Raw genomic sequence first — 26723 nt, forward strand, 5'->3', positions numbered from 1 at the left:
AATCTTGAAGAAGAGATTTACATGCTCCAGCCTGAAGGTTTTGAAGAAAAAGAAAAGAAGAACTTGGTTTGCAGGTTGAAAAAATCTCTGTACGGTCTAAAGCAGGCGCTGAGGTGTTGGTATAATAGATTTGATTCCTTCATTTTGTGTCTTGGATACAACGTACTTAATGCATACCCTTGTGCTTATTTCAAGAGGTCTGGTGATAACAATTTTGTTATATTGCTGTTGATTGTGGATGACATGTTGGTTGCAAGACCCAACAAAGATCATATTGAAGAATTAAAGGCACAACTGGCTAGGGAATTTGAAATGAAGGACTTGGGATCAGCAAACAAGATTCTAGAGATGCAAATTCACTGAGACAGAAGAAATAGGAAGATTTGGCTTTCACAAAAGAATTACTTGAAGAAGATCTTGTCACGATTCAGCATGCAAGATTGTAAGCCAATTTCTACCCCTCTTCCTATTAACTTCAAATTATCCTCTAGTATGAGTCCTAACAGTGAAGAAGAGAGGATGGAGATGTCTCGAGTACCGTATGCATCAGTAGTGGGAAGTCTAATGTTCACTATGATATGCACAAGAACAGACATTGCATAAGCAGTGGGAGTGGTTAGTCAGTACATGGCAAATCCAGGCAAAGAGCATTGGAATACAGTAAAGAGGATCCTTAGATACATCAAAGGGACTTCAAATGTTGCATTATGTTACGGAGGATCAAACTTACTAATCAATGGTTATGTAGATTCTGACTATGCAGGGGATTTGGATAAAAGCAAATCTACTACAGGATATGTGTTCAAAATTGCTGGTGGAGCTGTAAGCTGGGTTTCAAAATTGTAGTCAGTTGTGGCTACGTCAACAACAAAGGTAGAATATGTAGCAGATACACAAGCCAGTAAAGAAGTAATTTGGTTGAAGATGCTATTGGAGGAGTTTGGGCATAATCGATATCATGTTTCTCTGTTTTGTGACAGTCAAAGCGCCTTGCATCTAGCAAGGAATCGAACATTTCATTCAAGGACAAAGCACATACGAGTTCAGTACCATTTCATTCGTGAAAAGGTGAAAGAAGAGACAGTAGATATGCAAAAGATCCATACCAAAAACAACATAGCAGATTTCATGACGAATGCGATCAACGCTGATAAATTTACTTGGTGTCGATCCTCTTGTGGCCTGTCAGAGACGTAAGCAACATGATGGTGCAAGGTAGAAAGAATGGTATGAAGATATGATTGTTCCAATCAAATCTTCAAGTGAGAGATTGTTGAAAATAATTGTCAATTTAAGTGGCAGCAGCCGGTTGTTATTTTGTTTCAAATTGGGCTGCTAAAATGGTTGACAATTAGTAAGGTACAACTACATATTTAGTCATTGTACTTTTAGGGTATTTACAAGATTAGTCATTAAAGCTTCAACTATAAATACCCTAGCTCATTTAGCTTCAAAACCATCCCAAAGCATTCTAGCTTTCTTCCAATACTAGAGAGAATTTAGAGAGTTTCTTGAGAGTTGTTTTCTCCTTTTTATCAAGAGACAATTTTCATTGTTTTCTCCTTGGTAGATCGAGAGAGGTTGTAATTCCTATTTTCTCATAGTGAAATTCTTCTACCGTTGCCCGTGGTTTTTACCCTATATTATTTAGGGGTTTTCCATGTAAATTTTGTGTCTTATTTATCTTCATTTTTATTTTCTCAAATTATCAGTTGCGATTTTGCTCTATCCGATAGCCGTCTTCCGCAACATGTCTTTATAAAAGAAAGATACGAATTGAATGGCAATGGCTAATGGGAATGGGAATGGGAATGGGGGGTTAACTAATATGGAAGCTAAGGTATACGAGGTTGTTTGTTAAATACAGCAAACACAAACACAGTATTTGAAAACGCAACTGTCTGAGAGGAGGAAGAATTAATGATCTGAAATTCTCACCCACAAAAGACACAACAATTCCCCCTCCCCCCAGAAAACCATACAATAAAAATTATGAGCACCAGAGAAGGAAGACTGTGTGCATAACTGGGGCCATGCCTTGTTAAGAACATTCTTCGCGATTACACCATCAAAGCTTCTGTTCGTGACCCAAGTATGTTCTTTTTCTTTTCATCATCTTCATGTTTTTTTCTAGGCTTTGAATCTCTTTTTTATCTTTTTCAATGTTAATTCTTGTATCCTTCTTGTGATTTGCTCTTGTGCACGCAACACAAAAGAACTGCCATTTTGTCGACATTGTAAAATATTTCTATGCTCCGATTGAATACTTTGATAAGATTGCTTGTGTTGCATATTCATAATCATGGAATGACTTTCCTTCTTTTCTTTTGCATTACTCTTGTTCGTTATTGTAAGAGTTACCTAGATGTTTCCTAAACCATTTTAATCATTTTAATTAGTTATTCATCGTCGATTCCTCTTTTTCCACAAGTCTACCTCGTTTGGATCATCAGACTCATCATCAGTTTGTTCGTCAACTTCAACCTCTTCATTGACTTGCTTTGCCTTTTTCTTTGATCGTGCACTAGTTGGTTGATTCATCTTTCCATAAGTAAAATTGATATTTTTCAACATTCTGAATATTTGAGATTCGATTGTTTGGTCAGGTGCATTTCGAAACTCTTCATCACCATCAAAAATATTCTCCTCGATTAATGAGCTTGTTGTTGGCTTTGTATTTCATGGTTGCATGAAAACTGGAGATACATTTCGATGAAATTATATTATATGCAAATTGTTCATTTTTCTGCTATGGGTAGCTTTATGCATATCAGTAGTTTAGTTTGTTGAAAAACAATGATAAAATCATGCGAAAGACAACAACATTCACTGAATCACACTTATTTTTTTTACCAAAGCTTGATGATAGGTCCAGCCTGTATCAAATGTGAATTAGAGCTAGTTGCTAAACTAGGTTATCAATGCTTGTTCTATCAGATTGTAGAATAGGTTCCAATTCATAATTTCTATAGGTTACCAGTCTCAATATAAATAATTCAACTGATAATTTCTATAGGATATCGATTCAGTAGCTAAACCATGCATATTGAGGTTATTGATCACACTTTTCATAACTTATTTTTCATGGTTGCATGAACTGGCTTGTTGTTGGCTTGTTTCAGATATAATATTGCATTCAGTTTCCTTGTTTGTGCACTATTCAATATGTTCATGCTACACCCTAATATTTTGGTACATCAAACTGTTTCTTTTATGAAGAGGGTATTATTTTTGAATGTCATCTTTTTAATTCAGCTCTGGTATGTAGTCTCCAAAACCATACCTGAGGATTCTTCCAGGACATTTGCAAAAGAAAAGGGCCTTGACTTGGTTGTCATAAACCCCGCAATGGTGATTGGTCCTCTTTTACAGCCAACACTGTTGAAAGTTAGTGCAACTTGCACCGAAAGTTGCAAGTATTAATGCACCGAAAGGTGCAATTCAATAATAAGCTTGATTTTGTTGACATTTAGAAAGGGCAAAATATAAACTTTAGTCATTGTAATTTAGGGTATTTACAAATTAGTCATTAAACTTCAACTATAAATACTCTAGCTCATTTAGCTTCAAAATCATCCCAAAGCATTCTATCTTTCTTCCAATACTAGAGAGAATTTAGAGAGTTTCTTGAGAGTTGTTTTCTCTTATTTATCAAGAGAGAATTATCATTGTTTTCTCCTTGGTAGATCGAGAGAAGTTGTAATTCCTATTTTCTAATAGTAAAATTCTTCTACTGTTGTCCGTGGTTTTTACCCTATATTATTTAGGGGGTTTCCACGTAAATTTTGTGTATCTTTTACCTTCATTTTTATTTTCTCAAATTATCAGTTGCGATTTTGCTCTATCCGATAGCCGTCTTCCGCAACAATTGGTATCTGAGCCAGATTAGAGTGTGTAATATCTACTTATTATTTTTGTGGTTGCCACCAAAAGGTAGATCATTCAACATAAGAAAGTAAGAAGTTATTACCCATTCTTTGAAGGTTCCAGAAAACTATTCACGATAGTGAAATAGTGGGAGCTATCCGTAAAAGAAGCTATTGCAACGAAATTTGATATTGAAAAATTCAATGGGAGAAATTTCTCATTGTGGAAATTAAAGATGAAGATCATCCTGAGGAAAGACGGTTGTCTAGCAGCTATAAGTGAAAGGCCGGTAGATTTCACAGATGACAACAAATGGATCGAAATGGATAGAAATTCTATGACAAAATTTCATCTAGCATTAACAGATGAAGTATTGTCAAGCATCGAGGAGAAGAAGACAGCTAAGGAGATATGAGATCATCTCACCAAATTGTATGAGGCCACATCATTGCACAATAAAATTTTCCTTAAGAGGAAATTTTACACTCTCCGGATGTCAGAATCTACTTCAGTGACGGAGCACTTAAACACACTGAACACTTTATTTTCTCAGCTTACATCCTTAAGCTATAAAATAGTAGAACAAGAACGTGCTGAACTTCTACTTCAAATTCTACCGGATTTGTATGATCAACTCATCATCAACTTGATAAACAGTAATGTCACCAGTCTAGTCTTCGATGACGTTGCAGCTGCTGTTCTACAAGAAGAAAATCGGCGCAAGAACAAGGAAGACATATAAGTAAATCTGCAACAAGCAGAAGCATTGACAACGATGAGAGGGAGATCAACAGAACGTGGCCAAAGCAGCAGTCACAAACATGGTAGATCGAAGTTAAGAAGCAAGAAGAATTTAAAGTGCTACAACTATGGAAAGAAGGGTCACTTGAAGAAGGATTGTTGGAGTCTAAATAAAAACTCCAATCCATAAGGCAATACTACAAACACTTCAGATGATGGAGATGCTCTATGCTGTGAATTGTTAACCACCGTGGAAGGTAGAAAGAGATATGCAGACATATGGCTCATTGATTCGGGAGCAACATATCACATGACCTCAAGAAGAGAATGGTTCCATCATTATGAAACTATCTCAGGAGGATCTGTGTATAGTTGCAATGATCATGCCTTAGAGATCATTGGCGTGGGAACCATCAAATTGAAGATGTATGATGAAACAATTAAAGTTGTTCGAGATGTGCGGCACGTGAAATGCCTGAAGAAAAATTTATTATCATACGAATTGTTGGATAATAATGCAAGTAAGATTGAAACACGGAAATGAATCATTAAGGTGTTCCGTGGAGCGCTTGTAGTGCTGAAAGGTGAAAAAATAGCTGCAAACTTGTACATGCTGAAGGGAGAAACTTTGCTAGAAGCAGAAGCTTCTGTTGTCTCATGTAGTTCAGATTCTACAATGCTATGGCATCAGAAACTTGGACACATGTCAAAACAAGGAATGAAAGTCCTTGTGGAGAAAAAGCTACTTCCATGCTTAACAAAGGTATCACTTCCTTTGTGTGAGCATTGCATAACAAGTAAGCAGCACCGGTTGAAATTCAACACGTCAAATTCTAGAGCCAAAAGTGTTCTAGAATTGGTTCACTCTGATGTATGGCAAGCACCAGTTACATCCCTAGGCGGAGCAAAATACTTTGTCTCATTTATTGATGACTACTCCAGAAGATGTTGGGTGTACCCTATTAAGAAGAAGTCAGATGTGTTTTCCACTTTAAAAAACTTCAAAGCGTGGGTGGAACTTGATTCTGGAAATAAGATCAAGTGTTTCAGAATAGACAATGGAGGAGAATACACAAGTGAAGAATTTTATGACTTTTGCAGGAAAGAAGGCATCAAAAGACAGTTCACAGTGGCAAACACTCCTCAACAAAATGGAGTGGCAGAGCGGATGAACAAAACCTTGTTAGAAAGAACAAGAGCAATATTGAGGGATGCATGCCTAGAAAAATCATTCTGAGCAGAAGCAGTCAATACCGTTTGTTATTTGGTGAATCGATCTCCATCAACTGCAATAGAGCTGAAGACACCAATGGAGATGTGGACTGGTAAACCAGCTGATTATTCAAACCTCCATGTATTTGGAAGTATTGTGTACGTGATGTACAATGCCCAAGAAATTTCAAAGTTGGATCCAAAATCTAGGAAATGCAAATTCTTGGGGTATGCTGATGGAGTAAAGGGGTATCACTTGTGGGATCCTACTGCCCGCAAAGTGATCATTAGCAGGGATGTTATCTTTATAGAAGATAAGCTATAAAGAAAAGAAGATGATGATAGCACTGAAAAGTCAGAGACTACACATATACATATGGAAAAAGAGGTTGAACAAGGAGATTCTTCTGAAGCAGAACCAACACATGATGAACAAGAACCAGAGAGTTCTGAAGCTCCAACAACTCGTCAATCAGATCGTGTAAGAAGACGTACCAATTGGCACTCAGAGTATGTTATAGAAGGAAATCTTGTATACTGCCTTTTAACAAAGGACGGTGAGCCATCAACATACCAGGAGGCAATAAACAGCTCAAATGCTTCACTATGGATGATGGCGATGCAAGAAGAAATCGAAGCCCTTTATAAAAATAATACATGGGACCTTGTGCTACTACCACAAGGAAAGAATCCAATTGGTAACAAATGGGTCTTCAAAATCAAGCGAAATGGTGACAATCAAGTGGAGAGGTATCGTGTAAGACTGGTGGTCAAAGGATATGCTCAAAAAGAAGGTATTGATTTTAATGAAATTTTTTCTCCTGTGGTTCGACTAACAACAGTTCGAGTAGTCTTAGCAATGTGTGCTACATTGAACTTACATCTAGAGAACCTAGATGTTAAAACAACTTTTCTTCATGAAAATCTTGAAGAAGAGATTTACATGCTCCAGCCTGAAGGTTTTGAAGAAAAAGAAAAGAAGAACTTGGTTTGCAGGTTGAACAAATCTCTGTACGGTCTAAAACAGGCGCTGAGGTGTTGGTATAAGAGATTTGATTCCTTCATTATGTGCCTTGGATACAACAGACTTAATGCATACCATTGTGCTTATTTCAAGAGGTCTGGTGATAACGATTTTGTTATATTGTTGTTGTATATGGATGACATGTTGGTTGCAGGACCCAACAAAGATCATATTGAAGAATTAAAGGAACAACTGGCTAGGGAATTTGAAATGAAGGACTTGGGATCAGCAAACAATATTCTAGGGATGTAAATTCACCGAGACAGAATTAATAGGAAGATTTGGCTTTCACAAAAGAATTACTTGAAGAATATCTTGTCAAGATTCAGCATGCAAGATTGTAAGCCAATTTCTACCCCTCTTCCTATTAACTTCAAATTATCCTCCAGTATGAGTCCTAGCAGTGAAGAAGAGAGGATGGAGATGTCTTGAGTACCGTATGCATCAGCAGTGGGAAGTCTAATGTTCGCTATGATATGCACAAGACCAGACATTGCACAAGCAGTGGGAGTGGTTAGTCTGTACATGGCAAATCCAGGCAAAGAGCATTGGAATACAATAAAGCGGATCCTTAGATACATCAAAGGGACTTCAAATGTTGCATTATGTTACGGAGGATCAAACTTACTAATCAATGGTTATGTAGATTCTGACTATGCAGGGGGTTTGGATAAAAGCAAATCTACTACAGGATATGTGTTCAAAATTGCTGGTGGAACTATAAGTTGGGTTTCAAAATTGCAGTCAATTGTGGCTACGTCCACAACAGAGGCAGAATATATAGCAGCTACACAAGCCAGTAAAGAAGCAATTTGGTTGAAGATGCTATTGGAGGAGCTTGGGCACAATCAAGAGTATGTCTCTCTGTTTTGTGACAGTCAAAGCGCCTTGCATCTAGCAAGGAATCCAGCATTTCATTCAAGGACAAAGCACATACGAGTTCAATATCATTTCATTCGTGAAAAGGTGGAAGAAGGGACGGTAGATATGCAGAAGATTCATACCAAAGACAACATAGCAGATTTCATGACAAAGACGATCAATGCTGATAAATTTACTTGGTGTCGATCCTCTTGTGGCCTGTCAAAGACGTAAGCAACATGATGGTACAAGGTAGAAAGAATGGTGTGAAGATATGATTGTTCCAATCAAATCTTCAAGTGGGAGATTGTTGAAAGTTGGTGCAACTTGCACCGAAAGTTGCAAGTATTAATGCACCGAAAGGTGCAATTCAATAATCAAACTTGATTTTGTTGACATTTAGAAATGGCAAGATACAAACTTTAGTCATTGTAATTTAGGATATTTACAAATTAGTCCTTAAACTTCAACTATAAATACCCTAGCTCATTTAGCTTCAAAATCATCCCAAAGCATTCTAGCTTTCTTCCAATACTAGAGAGAATTTAGAGAGTTTCCTGAGAGTTATTTTCTCCTAATTATCAAGAGAGAATTATCATTGTTTTCTCCTAGGTAGATCGAGAGAAGTTGTAATTCCTATTTTCTCATAGTGAAATTCTTCTACCGTTGTCCGTAGTTTTTACCCTATATTGTTTAGGGGGTTTTCACGTAAATTTTGTGTATATTTTATCTTCATTTTTATTTTCTCAAATTATCAGTTGCGATTTTGCTCTTTTCGATAGTCGTCTTCCGCAACAAACACTTAACACGAGTGCTGCAGCAGTTTTAAGCTTAATTAAAGGTAATTTTTCCAGGCTACTATTTGCCTTCGCATCCTGAACATGCCATTTTCTTTGTATGTGATGATCAATATTATTTACCCTGGTTATGGAGAAAATAAAAAGAAAAATATATATATATACATTCTTTAATGATCTCAAATACACACTTAACCCTCTATGCCTCTTATAGGAACAAATGATACCCTTCCAATATAATTGCTTCCCTGGTAAATGTCGGTTGATCTAAAGGAAAAACCAATAATAAGGCCCCCTAATCAAGTCCTCATGCGTATCCCTAATAAAAAATGGTAAGAGTTTGCATCCTAGAACTGCATTTATTATAATCATGTTAACTTCTAATTCTTCGATGAAATTGTAACTTGTTGACATAGTTGCCACTCTTGCATGCCTTACTGAGAAGAATGTAGAAAAATATTGAAATGTTTATGTGATTGTGTGAGAACAGGGAAGCTCATGGTTTGCAGTGTTCGAGTTGTGGATAAACAATGCTTCGGTTCTAGGAATTTATTTTGTCCAACTTACATCTGCTGATGTTATTAATCTCCCCTGTTGTTTCTGCAGGAGCGCAAGCATTCCAAAATGCAACTTTTGGTTGGGTTAGTATAAAAGATGTTGCAAGTGCACACATCCAGGCATTTGAGATTCCATCAGCTAGTGGAAGATATTGTTTAGTCGACAGAGTTGAGCATTGCTCGGAGGTTGTATATATGTTAAGAGAGTTATATCCTTCTTTCCATCTTCCAGAAAGGTGAGTTTCCAGCTTCTAAATACAGCCCTGTAAGAAAATATGTTATACGTTATAGTTGAATGCTTGTTTTTCCGGATATATATTATATATACTGAAGCAGTGAGCGATTTTGATGGCAGATGTGCAGATGACAAGCCTTATGTGCCAACATGTCAGGTGTCAAAAGAAAAAGCATTAAGTTTGGGTATATAAATCTCTCCTTTGGAGGTTAGTCTCCAGGAAACAGTTGAAAGCTTGAGGGAAAAGGGATTTGTCAGTTTTGATTCTTAGTACCTCTCTTTCTTGTCCCTCCCTCCATAACAAAATAAATGCTGAATAAGTTTTTTTTTTTATTAATGTTTCTGCTTTTGATGCCTTTTTTTTCTTTTCAAATTTCTCGAGATATCGACCCTCTTGCTGTTGCCTTCTGCTTATAATTGTTTCGGATATTGACTCAATCTCTCATTTAAATTTAAGCTGCTCAGTTTCACCTTTTTCCTTGTTATAAATTTATGAATAAATCACTCCCACGGCCTTTTACAAATAATAAGGTTGAGAGACATTGTTATGCATCTTGTATCACGTTTATTAACGCTGCAGTGAATAATAGAATTTTGGTAACTTGGGAGGATATAAATTCGAATATTATTATTAAATTATAAAAATATTTAAATTTAATTAAGTATTTCAAAAACATTTAACTCGAATGAAAATAAAATATAAAAACCCTATATTCACATTTAAAAAACATAATATGATATCAAAGTTTGTCTTTCACATTTAATTAAATAATTTTTTTGATTTATAGTTTTGAAATATTTTAAACTCTTGATATTTTTTATCAATATATTATTTATTAAAAAAATATTAGTTGATTAAGTATCGACGTTTATTATTGATTTTAATATTTTCATATATATATTCAAATACTGATATAATACATCCATATATATTTAAATACTAATATGATACTAACGAGACATATGTTACATGTGTTTAAATGTTGATATGATTTTAATGTAATATATGTTATATCAACACTTAAACCTGAGTAGAGATATCATATCAACACTTAAACCCGAGTAGAGATATCATATCAATAGTAATCAATTAATAATTTATATAAAATAAAATAAAAATATTAAAAGTTAAAATATTGTAATATAAAAAAATGAGAGCTAAAGTTCAAATAAAAAAAAATATTTTTCACCCTTAATCTTCCAACTAAAAATTTCGTTATGGTCAGCACTCAGCAGCATAGAAGGTCAAATACGATGTTACTGTAAACAACTTAAGATGATAAAAACTTTACAGCCATTTCGAAATTTGAACTTTGCCTTTTGCTTTCCTACAATAACTCCTGAAACATATGACAGCTAAATATGTTGAATCCTGAAGGCCCATATAAGAGCTAAATATGTAAATATAATACAAGATTTTAGTAGAGTCCGGGAAATGTAGTTATAGTTCCCGAGGGCTATCGAATGACTGTGTCTTTCTGAGGTTCCAGTGAAGGCCATCATGGATGCTGCTTAAGAAATCATTAGTAGAATCAACTTGACATGCTGTAGACACGGGCCATGGTGCCATGCTGCACAAAAGAGCATCCCCTGGAGCCAACTGTTTTCTGTCCTTGCCATCAAATGATGCCCAAGCTGGGCTTCTTCTATTAGACGGCACCACTATTCGCAGCGTCACATGCTCCGGCAATATCAGGGGTCGGAAGGATAATGAATGTGGACATATGGGTGTGAACAAGATACCAGGGACCTGCAAATTATAGGATTGTACACAAGCAACATATTTTTTTAGTTATATGATAACATTTCGAAACTAAACAGAAACAGATGACATTAAAGCTGTATCTTGAAACAAGGCCCTGGATAAGTGTTATCAGTTATGTCACCAAATGAGGTATACTTCCAAAACTTTGGTCATCAAAATTCTGACATGATTTTTACTATACTTGGTAAAGCATGATATTTACAAATCTAAGGGAAATTATGATTATCAGCACATACCTGTGGGTGGACCATTGATCCTCCAGCTGCCAATGAATATGCAGTGCTACCAGATGTTGTCGACAAAATCAAACCATCTCCTTGCACGCATGTGACGAAGGAATTGTCGCAATAGCATTCCAAATTTGTGAGGTATGATGATATTCCCCGGTCTATCGTAACCTCATTCAGAACAAGATTAGGTTCTTCTGTTTCATACTCATTTTTAGCTGCATCTCTAATAACACGGCACAACAAGCGGTGCCGTAATGTTATACTGACAGGTCTCCTGAGGACAGAATCAAGGCATTCTTTAAAATGTTCACTATCTATCACAAGTCAAAGAATTTTCCTTTCATTCCGATAAGAGAATCAACAAGTATTCTCAGTTAAAATAGAAACAAAAAGTTTTAATCATTTATCTTTTGTTAAAGAAATACTTCATGGAACTGGAAGGATACGAAACGGAGTCATAAATCCCAAAGATCCTAAAGAAAACGTGACGATTGGAGGAACAGGTCCTTTGAACATCGATGCTGCCTGCAAAGAACAATTAGGTGAGGGTTGCAAAGCATGGACTCAGAAGAAATCCAAAATAAATAAGAAAACGGCCAACATAACTAGATCAGAAGAAATTCAGATGACACGGGATTTACTTGCAGTGATAATTTCTATTCCAATAACTACAGTCATGTTAAAGAAACTGAGTCCACATAAAACCCGGCATAAACCATCTAGGGATGGACTCAGAATTGATGCTCAGTGTGGCAAAATTTGAATTTCATAAAAACAACCAGACATAAACTAAATAAATATCTAATAATAACTTCGTAAAAATGAAACAAAAAAATTTATTAAGTTTACTTGTACTAATGCATTTTTAAATATGGGCTCAGTCAAACTGAAATAACTTACCCATAGAACAGTTCCATCACCACCAAGGGTTATGATGAGATCAACTTTCGTGTGCAAGAGCAAAATTTCCCGGTCTAAAGAGCAGCAAAATAAACTTTTAAATAAGAAATCATAATATAAGCTACAAGTAAATGATAGTTAGTATAGAACCATTGCCTACAAAAACCAACAAGCACTAAAATAAACAAATAAATCTTGCTTAATTTTCAAAAAATTAGCCACCAGTTTAATTAAATATTTCGGGAATTAGTTCAATTTCAAACTTACCTTCCGCACACATTCATATAGTCAATAGATGATGACAGAACGTAAAGGGTAATATGGTTGATGCCTAAAAGCATTTAGCATGGTTATAACTTCTAATATGAATATGACCTACCTAGCAAGAGATTATCAGTGGATGTGATAAAAATTATTGTACAGGACTATAACTCAGGTAGATTTTGCTGTATTGGGTTCCATAAAATTCAGTTCAAAAGGTATTTGGACAAAATTGAATGTGATTTCCATCAGAACACAGAAGTCAAATTGGATAGGCTCTTAGTTCCACAAACAAAAAAACTTCTCTTGTCATGTTTGAAATCTGTCCCTAATCCTATATTTAACTCAAATTTTATTTCTTTTTAAATTTCATTTTCTTATCTATACTTGAGGTTTGCAAACACGAAGTAACAAAACAGAGTATTGAGGCGAAAGCAATAAATGGAAATCACTGAGAATCAGAGAATTCAACATCAACACTTAAAGCTTTATACAGGAAGCATCAAGGATACAATAAGCCAAGATATTCGATTCATGATGAATTAAGTATCAGTGTAAGCATACTACTTTCAAATGCGAAATTGACAGCGAGGACAAATGACTAACTACTTACCATCTTCCCATGTTTGTAAATAGTTGAAATCGGATGACGCTGTCAGAAGTTCAGCTCTCACACGTGGTTCAACATACATGTTCAACTTTTTCTTCTCTTTCAACCATCTGGATGAAAGGTTTAGAATGATATGGGTAAAAGGATATGCAATAGAAGAATAATGACATGCAAGATAATAAAGATGATGGACAACGTACATACAAAGAAGTTAATGCAAGGCTTGAGAACTAAAAATGACCAAAAAGTTGAAAGGCCCTCGGCATATAATTAATAACTACAATACCCTGATATTGGAAACTTTATCTTAAACATCAGCCAATGTAAACACCATATTAAAGCCGATCAGGGTGATCAAAGGACAGTGCCATCAAGCAGAAGAACCTACAAGCAGGGGCGTTACCACGGCCTTAGCCCGACATTGCCTTTTTGAAATTTTAATATACTACCTTTCGTCTAACTGAAACTGATGCAAATATATCCCATATTCCCCACCCAAGAAAGTTATAATTTGGTCCTTACAAGAGTGTCTTTCTATTGAATAATGGAAAAAGGACAAACGTTTAGCTCATTTGATAATTTATAAACACTTTTAGACTTAATCAAGAACTACTTTTGGTTTCTTTCTCTTGACAATTAATGTTTTTTATTTGCACTTGATACTCCTTAAATTAAGAGATTTCCTTTCTTAATTAGTCAAATAATTCCTTTGTATACTAAGGAAACACTGCTCAAAGAATTTTAATGGCTGATCGTGTATGCAACTTTGATACTAAGAAAATACTGTTGAAATAAATTCGATTGTGAACTGTGTATAAAATTTCTTTTTGATTATTCTTCATCATCTTTTAGTTTTTTTCTTCATAAAATATTCAGAAGCACTTACATTACGAGTTACAGACAAAAAGGCAGGATGTAAAAAACGATTAAATTCCCAACCGAGTTCTCCTTTTTCTTTTGAGGGGAGGGGAATTAAATTTAAAGAAAGTGAAGCACATGAAAATATGCTTTTGAATGTCTTGAAGAGTTGTGCAGAGATCGGTTAAGGAAAAAAGAATTGAAGCAATTTGTGTTGCGGAAGACGGCTATCGGATAGAGCAAAATCGCAACTGATAATTTGAGAAAATAAAAATGAAGATAAAAGAGACACAAAATTTACGTGGAAAACCCCTGAATAATATAGGGTAAAAGCCACGGGCAACGGTAGAAGAATTTCACTATGAGAAAATAGGAATTACAACTTCTCTCGATCTACCAAGGAGAAAACAATGATAATTCTATCTTGATAAAAAAGAGAAAACAACTCTCAAGAAACTCTCTAAATTCTCTTTAGTATTGGAAGAAAGCTAGAATGCTTTGGGATGATTTTGAAGCTAAATGAGCTAGGGTATTTATAGTTGAAACTTAAGGACTAATCTTATAAATACCCTAAATTACAATGACTAAAATTAATTATCCCATTACCCAATTTCAACAAAAATTAGGTGCCTAATTTTGACTTTGACAAAGCACCATTTGGTGCCTAAATTATTTGACTTTTAACAATCTCCCACTTGAAGATTTGATTGGAATAATCATATCTTCACACCATTCTTTCTACCTTGTACCTTCATGTTGCTTACGTTTTTGACAGGCCACAGGAGGATCGACACCAGGTAAATTTATCAACATTGATTGCCTTCGTCATGAAATCTGCTATGTTGTCTTTGGTATGGATTTTCTGCATATCTACCGTTCCTTCTTCCACCTTTTCACGAATGAAATGGTACTGAACTCGTATGTGCTTTGTCCTTGAATGAAATGCTGGATTCCTTGCTAGATGCAAGGCGCTTTGACTGTCACAAAACAGAGAGGCATACTCTTGATTGTGCCCAAGCTCCTCCAATAGCATCTTCAACCAAATTGCTTCTTTACTGGCTTGTGTAGCTGCTACATATTCTGCCTCTGTTGTGGACGTAGCCACAACTGACTGCAATTTTGAAACCCAGCTTACAGCTCCACCAGCAATTTTGAACACATATCCTGTAGTAGATTTGCTTTTATCCAAATCCCCTACATAGTCAGAATCTACATAACCATTAATTAGTAAGTTTGATCCTCCGCAATATAATGCAACATTTGAGGTCCCTTTGATGTATCTGAGGATCCTCTTTATAATATTCCAATGCTCTTTGCCTGGATTCGCCATGTACCGACTAACCACTCCCACTGCTTGTGCAATGTCTGGTCTTGTGCATATCATAGCGAACATTAAACTTCTCACTACTGATGCATACGGTACTCGAGACATCTCCATCCTCTCTTCTTCACTGCTAGGACTCATACTGGAGGATAATTTGAAGTTAATAGGAAGAGGGGTAGAAATTGGCTTACAATCTTGCATGCTGAATCGTGACAAGATTTTCTTCAAGTAATTCTTTTGTGAAAGCCAAATCTTCCTATTACTTCTGTCTCGGTGAATTTGCATCCCTAGAATCTTGTTTGTTGATCCCAAGTCCTTAATTTCAAATTCCCTAGCCAGTTGTGCCTTCAATTCTTCAATATGATCTTTGTTGGGTCCTGCAACCAACATGTCATCTACATACAACAACAATATAACAAAATCGTTATCACCAGACCTCTTGAAATAAGCACACGGGTCTGCATTAAGTCTGTTGTATCCAAGGTACATAATAAAGGAATCAAATCTCTTATACCAACACCTCGGCGCCTGCTTTAGACCGTACAGAGATTTGTTCAACCTGCAAACCAAGTTCTTCTTTTCTTCTTCTTCAAAACCTTCAGGCTGGAGCATATAAATCTCTTCTTCAAGATTTCCATGAAGAAAAGTTGTTTTAACATCTAGCTGTTCTAGATGTAAGTTCAATGTAGCACACATTGCCAAAACTACACGAACTGTTGTCAGTCGAACCTCAGGAGAAAATATTTCATTGAAATCAATACCTTCTTTTTGAGCATATCCTTTAACCACCAGTCTTGCACGATACCTCTCAACTTGATCGTCATCATTTCGCTTGATTTTGAAGACCCATTTGTTACCAATTGGCTTCCTTCCTTGTGGTAGTGACACAAGGTCTCATGTATTATTTTTATGAAGGGCTTCGATTTCTTCTTGCATCGCCATCATCCACAGTGAAGCATATGAGCTGTTTATTGTCTCCTGGTATGTTGATGGCTCACCGTCCTCTGTTAAAAGACAGTATGCAATATTACCTTCTATAATATAATCTGAGTGCCAATTGGGACGTCTTCTCACACGATCTGATTGACGAGTTGTTGGAGCTTCAGAAATCTCTGGTTCTTGTTCATCTTGTGATGGTTCTGCTTCAGAAGAATCTCCTTGTTCAACCTCATTTTCCACATGTATCGGTGTAGTCTCTGACTTTTCAGCGCTATCATCATCTTCTTTTCTTTGTAGCTTATCTTTTACAAAGATAACATCCCTGCTGATGATCACTTTGCGGGCAGTGGGATCCCACAAACGATACCCCTTTACTCCATCAGCATACCCCAAGAATTTGCATTTCCTGGATTTTGGATCCAGCTTTGAAATTTCTTGGGAGTTGTACATCACGTACACTATACTTCCAAATACATGGAGGTTTGAATAATCAGCTGGTTTACCAGTCCACATCTCCATTGGTGTCTTCAGCTTTATTGCAGTTGATGGAGCTCGATTCACCAAATAACAGGCGGTATTGACTACTTCTGCCCAGAATGATTTTTCTAGGCCTGCATCCCTCAACATTGCTCTTGTTCTTTCTAACAAGGTTCTGTTCATCCGCTCTGCTACTCCATTTTGCTGAGGAGTGTTCTCCACTGTGAACTGTCTTTTGATGCCTTCTTTCCTGCAAAAGTCATCAAATTCTTCACTTGTGTATTCTCCTCCATTATCTGTTCTGAAACACTTGATTTTATTTCCAGAATCAAGTTCCACCCGCGCTTTGAAGTTTTTGAAAGTTGAAAACATATCGGACTTCTTCTTAATAGGGTACACCCAACATCTCTTGGAGTAGTCATTAATAAATGAGACAAAATATTTTGCTCCGCCTAGGGATGTAACTGGTGCTTGCCATACGTCAGAGTGAACCAGTTCTAGAACACTTTTGCCTCTAGAATTTGATGTGTTGAATTTCAACCGGTGCTGCTTACTTGTTATGCAATGCTCACATAAAGTAAGTGATACATTTGTTAAGCTTGGAAGTAGCTTTTGCTCCACAAGGACTTTCATTCCTTGTTCTGACATGTGTCCAAGTTTCTTATGCCATAGCATTGCAGAATCTGAACTACATTAGGAAACAGAGGCTTCTGCTTCTAGCAATGTCTCTCCCTTCAGCATGTACAAGTTTGCAGCTATCTTTTCACCTTTCAGCACCACAAGCGCTCCACGGAACACCTTCATGATTCCTTTCCGTGTTTCAATCTTGCTAGCATTATTATCCAACAATTCGTAGGATAATAAATTTTTCTTCAGACCTTTCACGTGCCGCACATTTCGAACAACTTTAATTGTTCCATCATACATCTTCAATTTGATGGTTCCTACGCTAACGATCTCTAAGGCATGATCATTGCAATTATACAAAGATCCTCCTGAGACAGGTTCATAATGATGGAACCATTCTCTTCTTGAGGTCATGTGATATGTTGCTCCCGAATCAATGAGCCATATATCTGCAAATCGTTTTCTTCCTTCCACGGTGGTTGACGCTTCACAACATAGAGCATCTCCATCATCTGAAGTGTTTGCGGTATTACCTTGTGGATTGGAGTTTTTATTTAGACTCCAACAATCCTTCTTCAAGTGACTCTTCTTTCCACAGTTGTAACACTTTAAATTCTTCTTGTTTCTCGACTTCGATCTACCATGTTTGTGACTGCTGCTTTGGTCACGTTCTGTTGATCTCCCTCTCATTGTTGTCATCGTTGTCAACGCTTCTGCTTGTTGCAGATTTACTTGTTTGTCTTCCTTGTTCTTGCGCCGATTTTCTTCTTGTAGAACAGCAGCTGCAACGTCATCGAAGACTAGACTGGTGACATTACTGTTTGACAAGTTGATGATGAGTTGATCATATGAATCCGGTAGACTTTGAAGTAGAAGTTCAGCACGTTTTTGTTCTCCTATTTTACAGCTTAAGGATGTAAGCTGAGAAAATAAAGTGTTCAGTGTATTTAAGTGCTCCGTCACTGAAGTAGATTCTGGCATACGGAGAGTGTACAATTTTCTCTTAAGGAAAATTTTATTGTGCAACGATGTGGCCTCGTACAGTTTGGTGAGATGATCCCATATCTCCTTAGCTGTCTTCTTCTCCTCGATACTTGACAATACTTCATCTGCTAATGCTAGATGAAAGTTTGCCATAGCATTTCCGTCCATTTCGATTCATTTGTTGTCGTCTGTGAAATCTACTGGCCTTTCGCTGATAGCTGCTATACAACCGTCTTTCCTCAGGATGGCCTTCATCTTCAATTTCCACAATGAGAAATTTTTTCCATTGAATTTTTCAATATCAAATTTCGTTGTCATAGCTTCTATTATTGATAGCTCATACTATTTCACTATTGTAAATAGTTCTCTAGAACCTCAAAGAATGGGTAATAACTTCTTACTTTCTTATGTTGGAGGATCCACCTTTTGGTGGCAACCACAAAGACAATAAGCAGATATTACACACTCTAATCTATCTCTGATACCAATTGTTGCGGAAGACGGCTATCGGATAGAGCAAAATCGCAACTGATAATTTGAGAAAATAAAAATGAAGATAAAAGAGACACAAAATTTAAGTGGAAAACCCCTGAATAATATAGGGTAAAAACTACGGGCAACGGTAGAAGAGTTTCACTATGAGAAAATAGGAATTACAACTTCTCTCGATCTACTAAGGAGAAAACAATGATAATTCTCTCTTGATAAAAAGGAGAAAACAACTCTCAAGAAACTCTCTAAATTCTCTTTAGTATTGGAAGAAAGCTAGAATACTTTGGGATGATTTTGAAGCTAAATGAACTAGGGTATTTATAGTTGAAACTTAATGACTAATCTTATAAATACCCTAAATTACAATGACTAAAATTAATTATCCCATTACCCAATTTAAACAAAAATTAGGTGCCTAATTTTTGACTTTGACAAAGCACCATTTGATGCCTAAATTATTTGACTTTTAACAATTTGCATGAAGCTTGCACTCGGAATAACAGTGTAAAAGTAATTACCATTCTCAACATCCGCACCTGACCATTTGTGCACAAAGAATCCGAACAGAAACTGAATTCGGTTTTGTCAAAATAAGCACAGTCTGCGGGTCAGATTCCCACTTCAGAGAAATCTGTAAATAAATAAGGGTATATTAGATCATAGATAGGAGGCATACAGAAAACAAACAGTGTCCAAGCAATATTTTAAGAGAAGAATACTAAGAGAGAGAAAAAAGGCTTATATCAGTCCATGATAAAAATTGAGTTGCTTATAAAATTGCAGCAAAGAAGGCTCCCTGATAAGATAGAGGAAGTAATACCTGTTTACTACTGCGTTCAGCAGTCGTGATATTCCCTTTTTCAAAAGAGACGATGTCATGTTTGTGCTGATCACCATTCTCACCCTTGCAGCACCAGGAAAGTTTAAATGATGCCTATTGCACAAAACATAGTTTTGAATTATATGGGCTGCACATTTATACTAAAAACATTTTCACATTGGTGAAGTGGATAAGGTTTCCTTGCTAGTATCTGTTTACCTACAGGCTTAAGCTATAGGTACATCAAAATTAGGTTGAGAAAATGCATATGTTGTTATGAAAAGAAATATGGAAAAGCTGAATCATAAAATATTAAAAACTTAAAAGGAAAGCTTCCAAAATGTTGTCGTCCAAACAAAACAAATAACATAATATCAGGAAACTGGAAAGATTTTTTTCTCAATAATAAAAAAAAAGATCAGAAAGGACAGAAGGCAAGTGAACAAGAAAAAGAAAAGGTATATTAATCTTGAAGGTTCTTGATTCAAAATAGAAGGATAATAACAAACCATACCTTTCTCATCATTTTACTTCGATCTACATTGGAATTTGAGTCTGATTCCCTGTCACGAAGAACCTCATGGGAGCAAATCCCGTGCTTCATACAGCATTCCTCAAACTGCTCGTCCAGGTCATTCTGCTGCATCAATTGTTTGTCCAAGTTCTTTACCCTCCCGCAATCAATATTGCCACTTTGCTCAGCAATTCGAGCTACCATAAAGCATAAAAAGGAACTTCTCAAATAAAGCAAATAGTTTTAAAACTTTGCCAACCACCATAATGCGTCCTCAATATTTGAGCTAGAGACACTCATCACAAAGGACTCTTTAACTTCTCAATAGCATTAGTGTACAAAACAGATCCTTTATCAATGATTATATGGAAGACAAATTTCCCTCCCCCATAATTGAACTCTTTTGGAAAGCCTGATATGTGTTTCTTCGTGCCCAAACAGCTTGAAGAATTCGTATAGACATAATCAACTCTACTTAAAAACAACTTTAACAAATTTATCATTCGTATGTTTGGACATTGTCTTCCTATTTAAAAGACGAAGTGCATATATTCAGAAGAAAGAAAAACTATTCAAAAAAAAAAAAAAAAACAGAAAGGAAAATGAAACGAAGACGATGTCCAAATATTTGGACAATGATAAGAAAAGGGCATTCCCCTGTAAGAACCTTGGACAATACTCCCTGATTCTATCATTCTGAATTTTGGACATTGTCTTCATTTTATTTAACATATTTGCTACATCCCATAAGAACATTCCTGAACAGAGGCATACCATCAATCATAGGCAACAATACATATAATAACAGGGAGAACTCCCTTTTTAATCATTTATCCTTGAGCCATTCTATCAATACACTAGCCATCGTCATCCACAGTTATGTTTCCTTCTATAGCGGTTCCAACTCTAGATAACATCATTTATAACAACACTAGAAGCAGGGAACCTTATGCAATAGAAAACCTTCTAGAGCTCTCAAGTCCAACTGTGTTCAAGTGACTACAAGAAGCCACCTCATTCAAATATGTTGAGAATTCCCAATAAAACCCTCAACAGACCACTCTGTGAAGATAAAAAAATGAATGATCAAAACGTCTACCCAGCTGAATTTATATACTCAAAATACACAACTAAAACTCTTCATGTGTATCAAGGCTTCCCATACAGCTAATATGGGATTAAAACTCTATGGATTAAGAGCAAGGTTTAAACTTAATTTGTTTGTTTAACAAATATCTCCTGATTCCATCACCCTCTGCAAATATCTAAAAGGTACATCAACCGTCATTTTACTTGGCTTTCTTTAAGGTACAAAAAACTTGCATAAGCATCATATAGAACCTTTTAGCCATACAACCCCAAACTCTTGCAAGTGAATTAACTTTGACAAGGTTTGTTGCTTTGGCAGTTTCTGTGGATGTTGTCAAGTTTTCATGATAACTAATCCCAACTAGTGAAATATATCAAATCCTTTTAGAGGCTTTGATGATTTCTTAATGGAAGCAACAAAATGTCTGATAGTACTGCAAAAGTGTAAGAAAATACCTTCTAATACTCTTATTTCATACTTCTCAAAATTCTCAGAAGATAAGACATGGTAGAATAATTCATATAATATCCACTGAATTATCTACAGAAGTCCAAGTCCTTCAACTTCGTATCTTTTGACAGATATTGTTGCCTGATACTGGAATAGCCAGAATCTGATAATAATGAGTCCAAATTTGATTAGCAGGCACCAAAACCGAACATATTGTCCAATTTCCAATACTTGTGCAACAAGAAAACTGGATGGTCTGGAAGCTGGTCCCAGGTAATGAAGCAAGTCCCACTTTATTCTCCCTTGTTATAAGTAACATTTTTATGTAGCAGGAAGGAAAATCAAACAAGAGAGGAGCAGATCTTCAAAAGATCTAAATTGCAGAACTCCTACAGAACCTATCGATCATCTAGTACCATAGCAGAATCCTCAAGATACTAACTAGGTAAGGAAGCATTAATCAGATATTTTGCTCAAGTAACCCCAAGCTATGAGAATTCAGAAACTACATGTATCTTTCTTCAGTTAGTTCGAAGTAGAATTGAATTAGCATCAAAATAGAAGCTGAGAGAACCTTTATGTAGACGAAACATCAACTTAAAAATTAATCTCTAAAATAACACAGAGAGACTTTTTTTCACGAACTTAAGATCCTTTTAGTTAACTTTCAAATGTTGTTTTATTCCTTCTTAGTGACTACAATGTTACGAAGTTAATATTAAATGTTGTGCCATCAAGAAACAAGTTCTCTATAAAACAACCTTGGTATAGTAGAGGGAGGAAGAACAACGAAAGATTCAAACCAGGCAAATGATGTTGAATATCCCCATCAGTTATGCAATTTATCAGGTGGCAGTTTCTTTTGACCAGACAAGATCAGATTATAGGTGTAAATCAAACAATTAGCAAGGGAGACCTAATTTGTAGCTTTTGTTAAGTCAAGTTCAAGCGTCCCCCCCCCCCCTTCTTGCAGAGTAATTTTCATAATCAAAATATATGAAATACAAAAAATATGAAACACATATGACAGAACAGCTATGTAATTTAATCCTAAAAACCTTTACACTCCATCTGTATATTCCTGCTTCTCTCCAGTTCATATCTACGTTTCCATTCAGCAGCTTCAGCTTGAGCAGAAGCCTTTCCTTCAGCAGCATGTCTTAATGCCTTTGCAACAGCTAATAATGTGTTCAAAGTAGTAAGCACCAAGAATGAAATAAAAAGAGGGTTCAATTTGAAGAGATAAAAGCATTAAAAAAATTGAACAAAACATACTTCTCAAAGCTTTGGAGAACAATATAAGATGTTCATCCATTCCTTGAACAGGAGTTTGTTGAAGAAGTTCTTCCACTGCCTTCTCGGAATGGAAAAGAGAAAGTGGATCAATGAAACCGTTCTCTGGCTTCAAGCATGAAACACTTGCATCTCCATGTCCGAAGGAAGCCTGTTCAAAAGTTTATAAATATGACATTGATTCCAACCCGAAAACAGACATGCCATTTTAGGATGAGTCCAGTTAAAGGTGCCTATAAGCACTAGTTAAGGGGTACTTAAAATGCTATTTAAGCAAACGTTTTGCATTTAATACACCATATTCACTAAATTTAAAGCATGTTTGAATTCATATTACTGTAATATTTTCTTGTACTTTAAAGCAAGACAGGGAGAATAAAAGAAGTTTTAGCGTAAAAATAACAATCAAATAAAGCCTAGATTAACTACAGCATTTTAGAGGTTGAAAACGATTTATTTGTTTCACTGACCTCATCTTTTTCTAATGCTTCCCGTGTTATGCATTATAAAGTTGGTAGTTCCTAAAGATTTTGATGTAAGAAATCAAAACAGAGTGCCTCAATAATGTCCAAAAATCTTTTTAAGGGGAGAACTACCATTAACATTTTGACCAAAGCACAAATATTATCAGTAACTCTCCAACGTGGCTTCTTAATCGGAATTAGAATAGTTCCAGCAGTAAACTTAGGTCGATAAATATGGTGATCCCCAATACGGATGTAGAAAGTTCAGGTCAACCGAAACTGACAAAAGAGAGAGAGAGTGCAAGACATCCTATTGTCGTTATTAACAGGAAGACACATGGTTCGGGTCAACCAAAGCCAAAATATTTTGGACAAACAATTAGAGATAAATGCTATAGCAATAATAGGATACTAAAATGCAGCACATGAGCATGAATACAGAAAACTGTCATCTCTAAAATAAAAAATTTCTAAATTGAATTTCAATTTCTGATCAAATTAAAGCTTTCAAATTTCATGTTTCATAACCAGAAAAAAAATATAGCTCTATCAAAACCCAAAAAACTGAGATTTCTTTATAAAAAAAAAAGCACCCAATACATTATAATCAAAAGCAATATAATCCAGCAGCAGAAAGACAAAGAGGGAAAGAGAGGGAGAGAGATTTAATTACAGTAGAATCATCCTTGTAGGGAGTCATGGTTGTGAGTAAAGGAAAGTAGATAGTCAAGGAGTTGAGAGACAGGGAAGCAAAATGGGAGAGAAGGGAAGCATTTTATAGAAGTCCGGAAAGGTGTGGTCTTTCGCACCAAAGCCTTTCAAGTTCTTCAATTTTTGGTCTCATCATCCTGACTTCATGACAATTATTCAGCAGTCTTGGAACAGTTCTGTTAGGTAATCCAATGAACATTCTTTTTTCTAAGTTGAAGCGCCTGAAAATCAGATTTAGAGAGTTCAATCATTCTAATTACAGTGAACTTAGAGCCAGGGTTACCAAAAAGAAATCTGAACTTGAATATCAGCAGATTAAAACTTTAAATGGTGAGGACTTAATTGATAAGGAATTACAACTGCAAACTGACCTCAAACATCTTGAAGATGCTGAAAATTTGCTTTTAAGACAAAAGGCTAAGATTCAATGGTTAAAAGAGGGTGACAAGTGTACCAAATTCTTTCACTCAGCAGTAGCTCTTAAGCACAAAAGAGAAACCATTCATATCCTGATTGATGATCAAGGCAACAGATTGGAAACTTTTAATTCAATGCTTGCAGAGGTTTCTAAGTACTTTTACAATTTAATTGGTTCTGCTGACTCTGATGTGGTTATTACAAATCCTAATCTACTGAAAGACCTACTGAATTTTTCCTTGACTGAGGATAACTCAAATGAGCTTGTGAAAGATATATCTGAGGATGAAATCAAGATAGCTTTCTTCAACCAAGGTAATGATAAATCTCCTGGCCCTGATGGCTACACTCTTTTTTTCTTCAAAAAAATGTTGGTCCATCATTAATAATGATGTTATTGCTGCCATTAAACATTTCTTTCAAGATATGTTCCTGCTTCCAGCTTTTAATGCTACCTCTATAGCGCTTGTGCCTAAGATTCCTAATCCTTGTAAAGTAAAGGACTTCATACCTATCTCGTGTTGCTCAGTTGCCTATAAAACAATTTCTAAAATTCTGGTGAGCAGATTAACAAGCATCATTCATGATCTGGTTACCCTCAACCAAACTACATTCATTAAAGGTAGAAGTATTATTGATAATACTCTACTTGCTCAAGAACTTGTTAGGGGCTATAGTAGGAAGAACATTTCTCCTAGATGCTCCCTGAAAGTTGATATTCATAAAGCTTTTGATACACTTAATTGGGACTTCATTTCTTCAGTTCTTAAAGCCATTGGAATGCCTTCAACCTTTATCACTTGGATTGAAATTTGTTTCTCTTCTGCTAGATACTCAGTTTCGTTTAATGGGAGTTTAATTGGATACTTTAAAGAGGTTAAAGGAATTCGACAAGGAGATCCACTTTCTCCTTTATTATTTGTTCTTTCAATGAATGTTCTCTCCAAGCTCCTAAACATAGCAGCTACTAGAGGAATCTTTGGGTACCATCCTAAATGCAAAAAATTAGGTCTTACTCATCTTTCATTTGTTGATGACATTCTGATTTTCTGCAAAGGGTCTACTGAATCTGTTATTGGTGTTAATAGTGTTTTAGACCTATTCTACAAAATGTACGGCCTTAAACTCAACACTTCTAAATGTGAGTTATTTGTTGCTGGTATGTCTGCCCCTAAACTAGAAGAAATAAATCTACTTACTAGTTTTAAAATCAACAGCCTGCCTGTTAGATACTTGGGCATTGCCCTCGTAACCAGAAAAATTTCTGAAAAAGATTGCTCGCCTCTCATTGAAAAAATTAAAGCAAGATTGTATCATTGGTCTTCTAAATCTCTTACTTATGCTGACAGGTTGAAACTTATTAAAACTGTTTTATATAGCCTTACCAACTTCTGGTGTAGGCAAATTTTCTTGCCTCAATCTGTTCTTAAAAAAGTTGAACAATTATGTTCAAGGTTTTTCTGGAGTTTTTTCTGGAAAGGAGCTGATCAAAAAGCTTCTGGAGCTAGAGTAAGTTGGCATAACATCTGTTTCCTGAAATCTGAGAGAGGCCTTGGTATCAAAGACATAAAAACTTGGAACAAAGCTTGCATGCTCCTACTCATTAAAAATATCCTAGTAGGTGAAGGTTCACTTTGGGTGGCATGGATTAAATGCTATGTCCTCAAAGATAAGGACCTATGGACTGTTAACATCCGTTCATCTCTTAGCTGGAGCGTAAGGAAACTCCTTAACTATTTTGACTACTGGAGTTGTGACAATGAGAGCTTTTTGGGATTTTTTTGAGAAAAAAGACCTTTTGTTCCCTGGCAGAAGATTATTTGGTTCCCACTACATATTCCTAAGCATAGTTTAATCTCTTAGATGGCTATGCTTGATAGACTTCCTACAAAGGAAAGACTCCACCGTATGGGACTAATTAATGACTGCAATTGTTATAATAAAATTGAAATTATCCAAAAAAATATAAAAAATTGATTCTTATATGATTTGAAAAAATAATTACATAAATAATATCAAGATAAAATTAAAAAATTTATTATTTATTTTTTTTAATTTTAAAATATAATAAAAACATTTAATATTAATATATGTTATGATATTTTTTTTACCGATAATATATAAATGATAATTTATCAAAGTATTACGTATTTTTCACATTTCATTATTTATAAGAAAACTATTTTTGAAAAACGGAGAAAGA

The 26723-nt window shown here is 35.6% G+C and overlaps 1 protein-coding gene and 1 pseudogene across 1 annotated transcript; one reads left to right on the plus strand and one right to left on the minus strand.

Moving 5' to 3' along the window:
• The first annotated feature begins 1786 nt into the window (after window positions 1-1786).
• On the plus strand, window positions 1787-9653 carry LOC120210345 (annotated as a pseudogene).
• Window positions 9654-10543: 890 nt separating this feature from the next.
• On the minus strand, window positions 10544-22861 carry LOC120211238 (NAD(H) kinase 1-like). Its single transcript, XM_039209834.1, has 9 exons — window positions 22694-22861; window positions 20096-20292; window positions 19582-19695; window positions 19298-19392; window positions 13064-13170; window positions 12190-12263; window positions 11736-11814; window positions 11296-11603; window positions 10544-11044 (listed from the first exon to the last, which is right to left on the minus strand). The coding sequence occupies exons 1-9, from the start codon at window positions 22704-22706 to the stop codon at window positions 10736-10738; spliced, it is 1296 nt and encodes a 431-aa protein (XP_039065765.1). The 5' UTR covers window positions 22707-22861; the 3' UTR covers window positions 10544-10735.
• Between the last annotated feature and the right edge of the window lie 3862 nt (window positions 22862-26723).

Source organism: Hibiscus syriacus, unplaced genomic scaffold (assembly GCF_006381635.1).
Source record: "Hibiscus syriacus cultivar Baekdansim isolate YM2019G1 unplaced genomic scaffold, ASM638163v2 tig00000715_pilon, whole genome shotgun sequence".
Lineage (NCBI taxonomy): Eukaryota > Viridiplantae > Streptophyta > Magnoliopsida > Malvales > Malvaceae > Hibiscus > Hibiscus syriacus.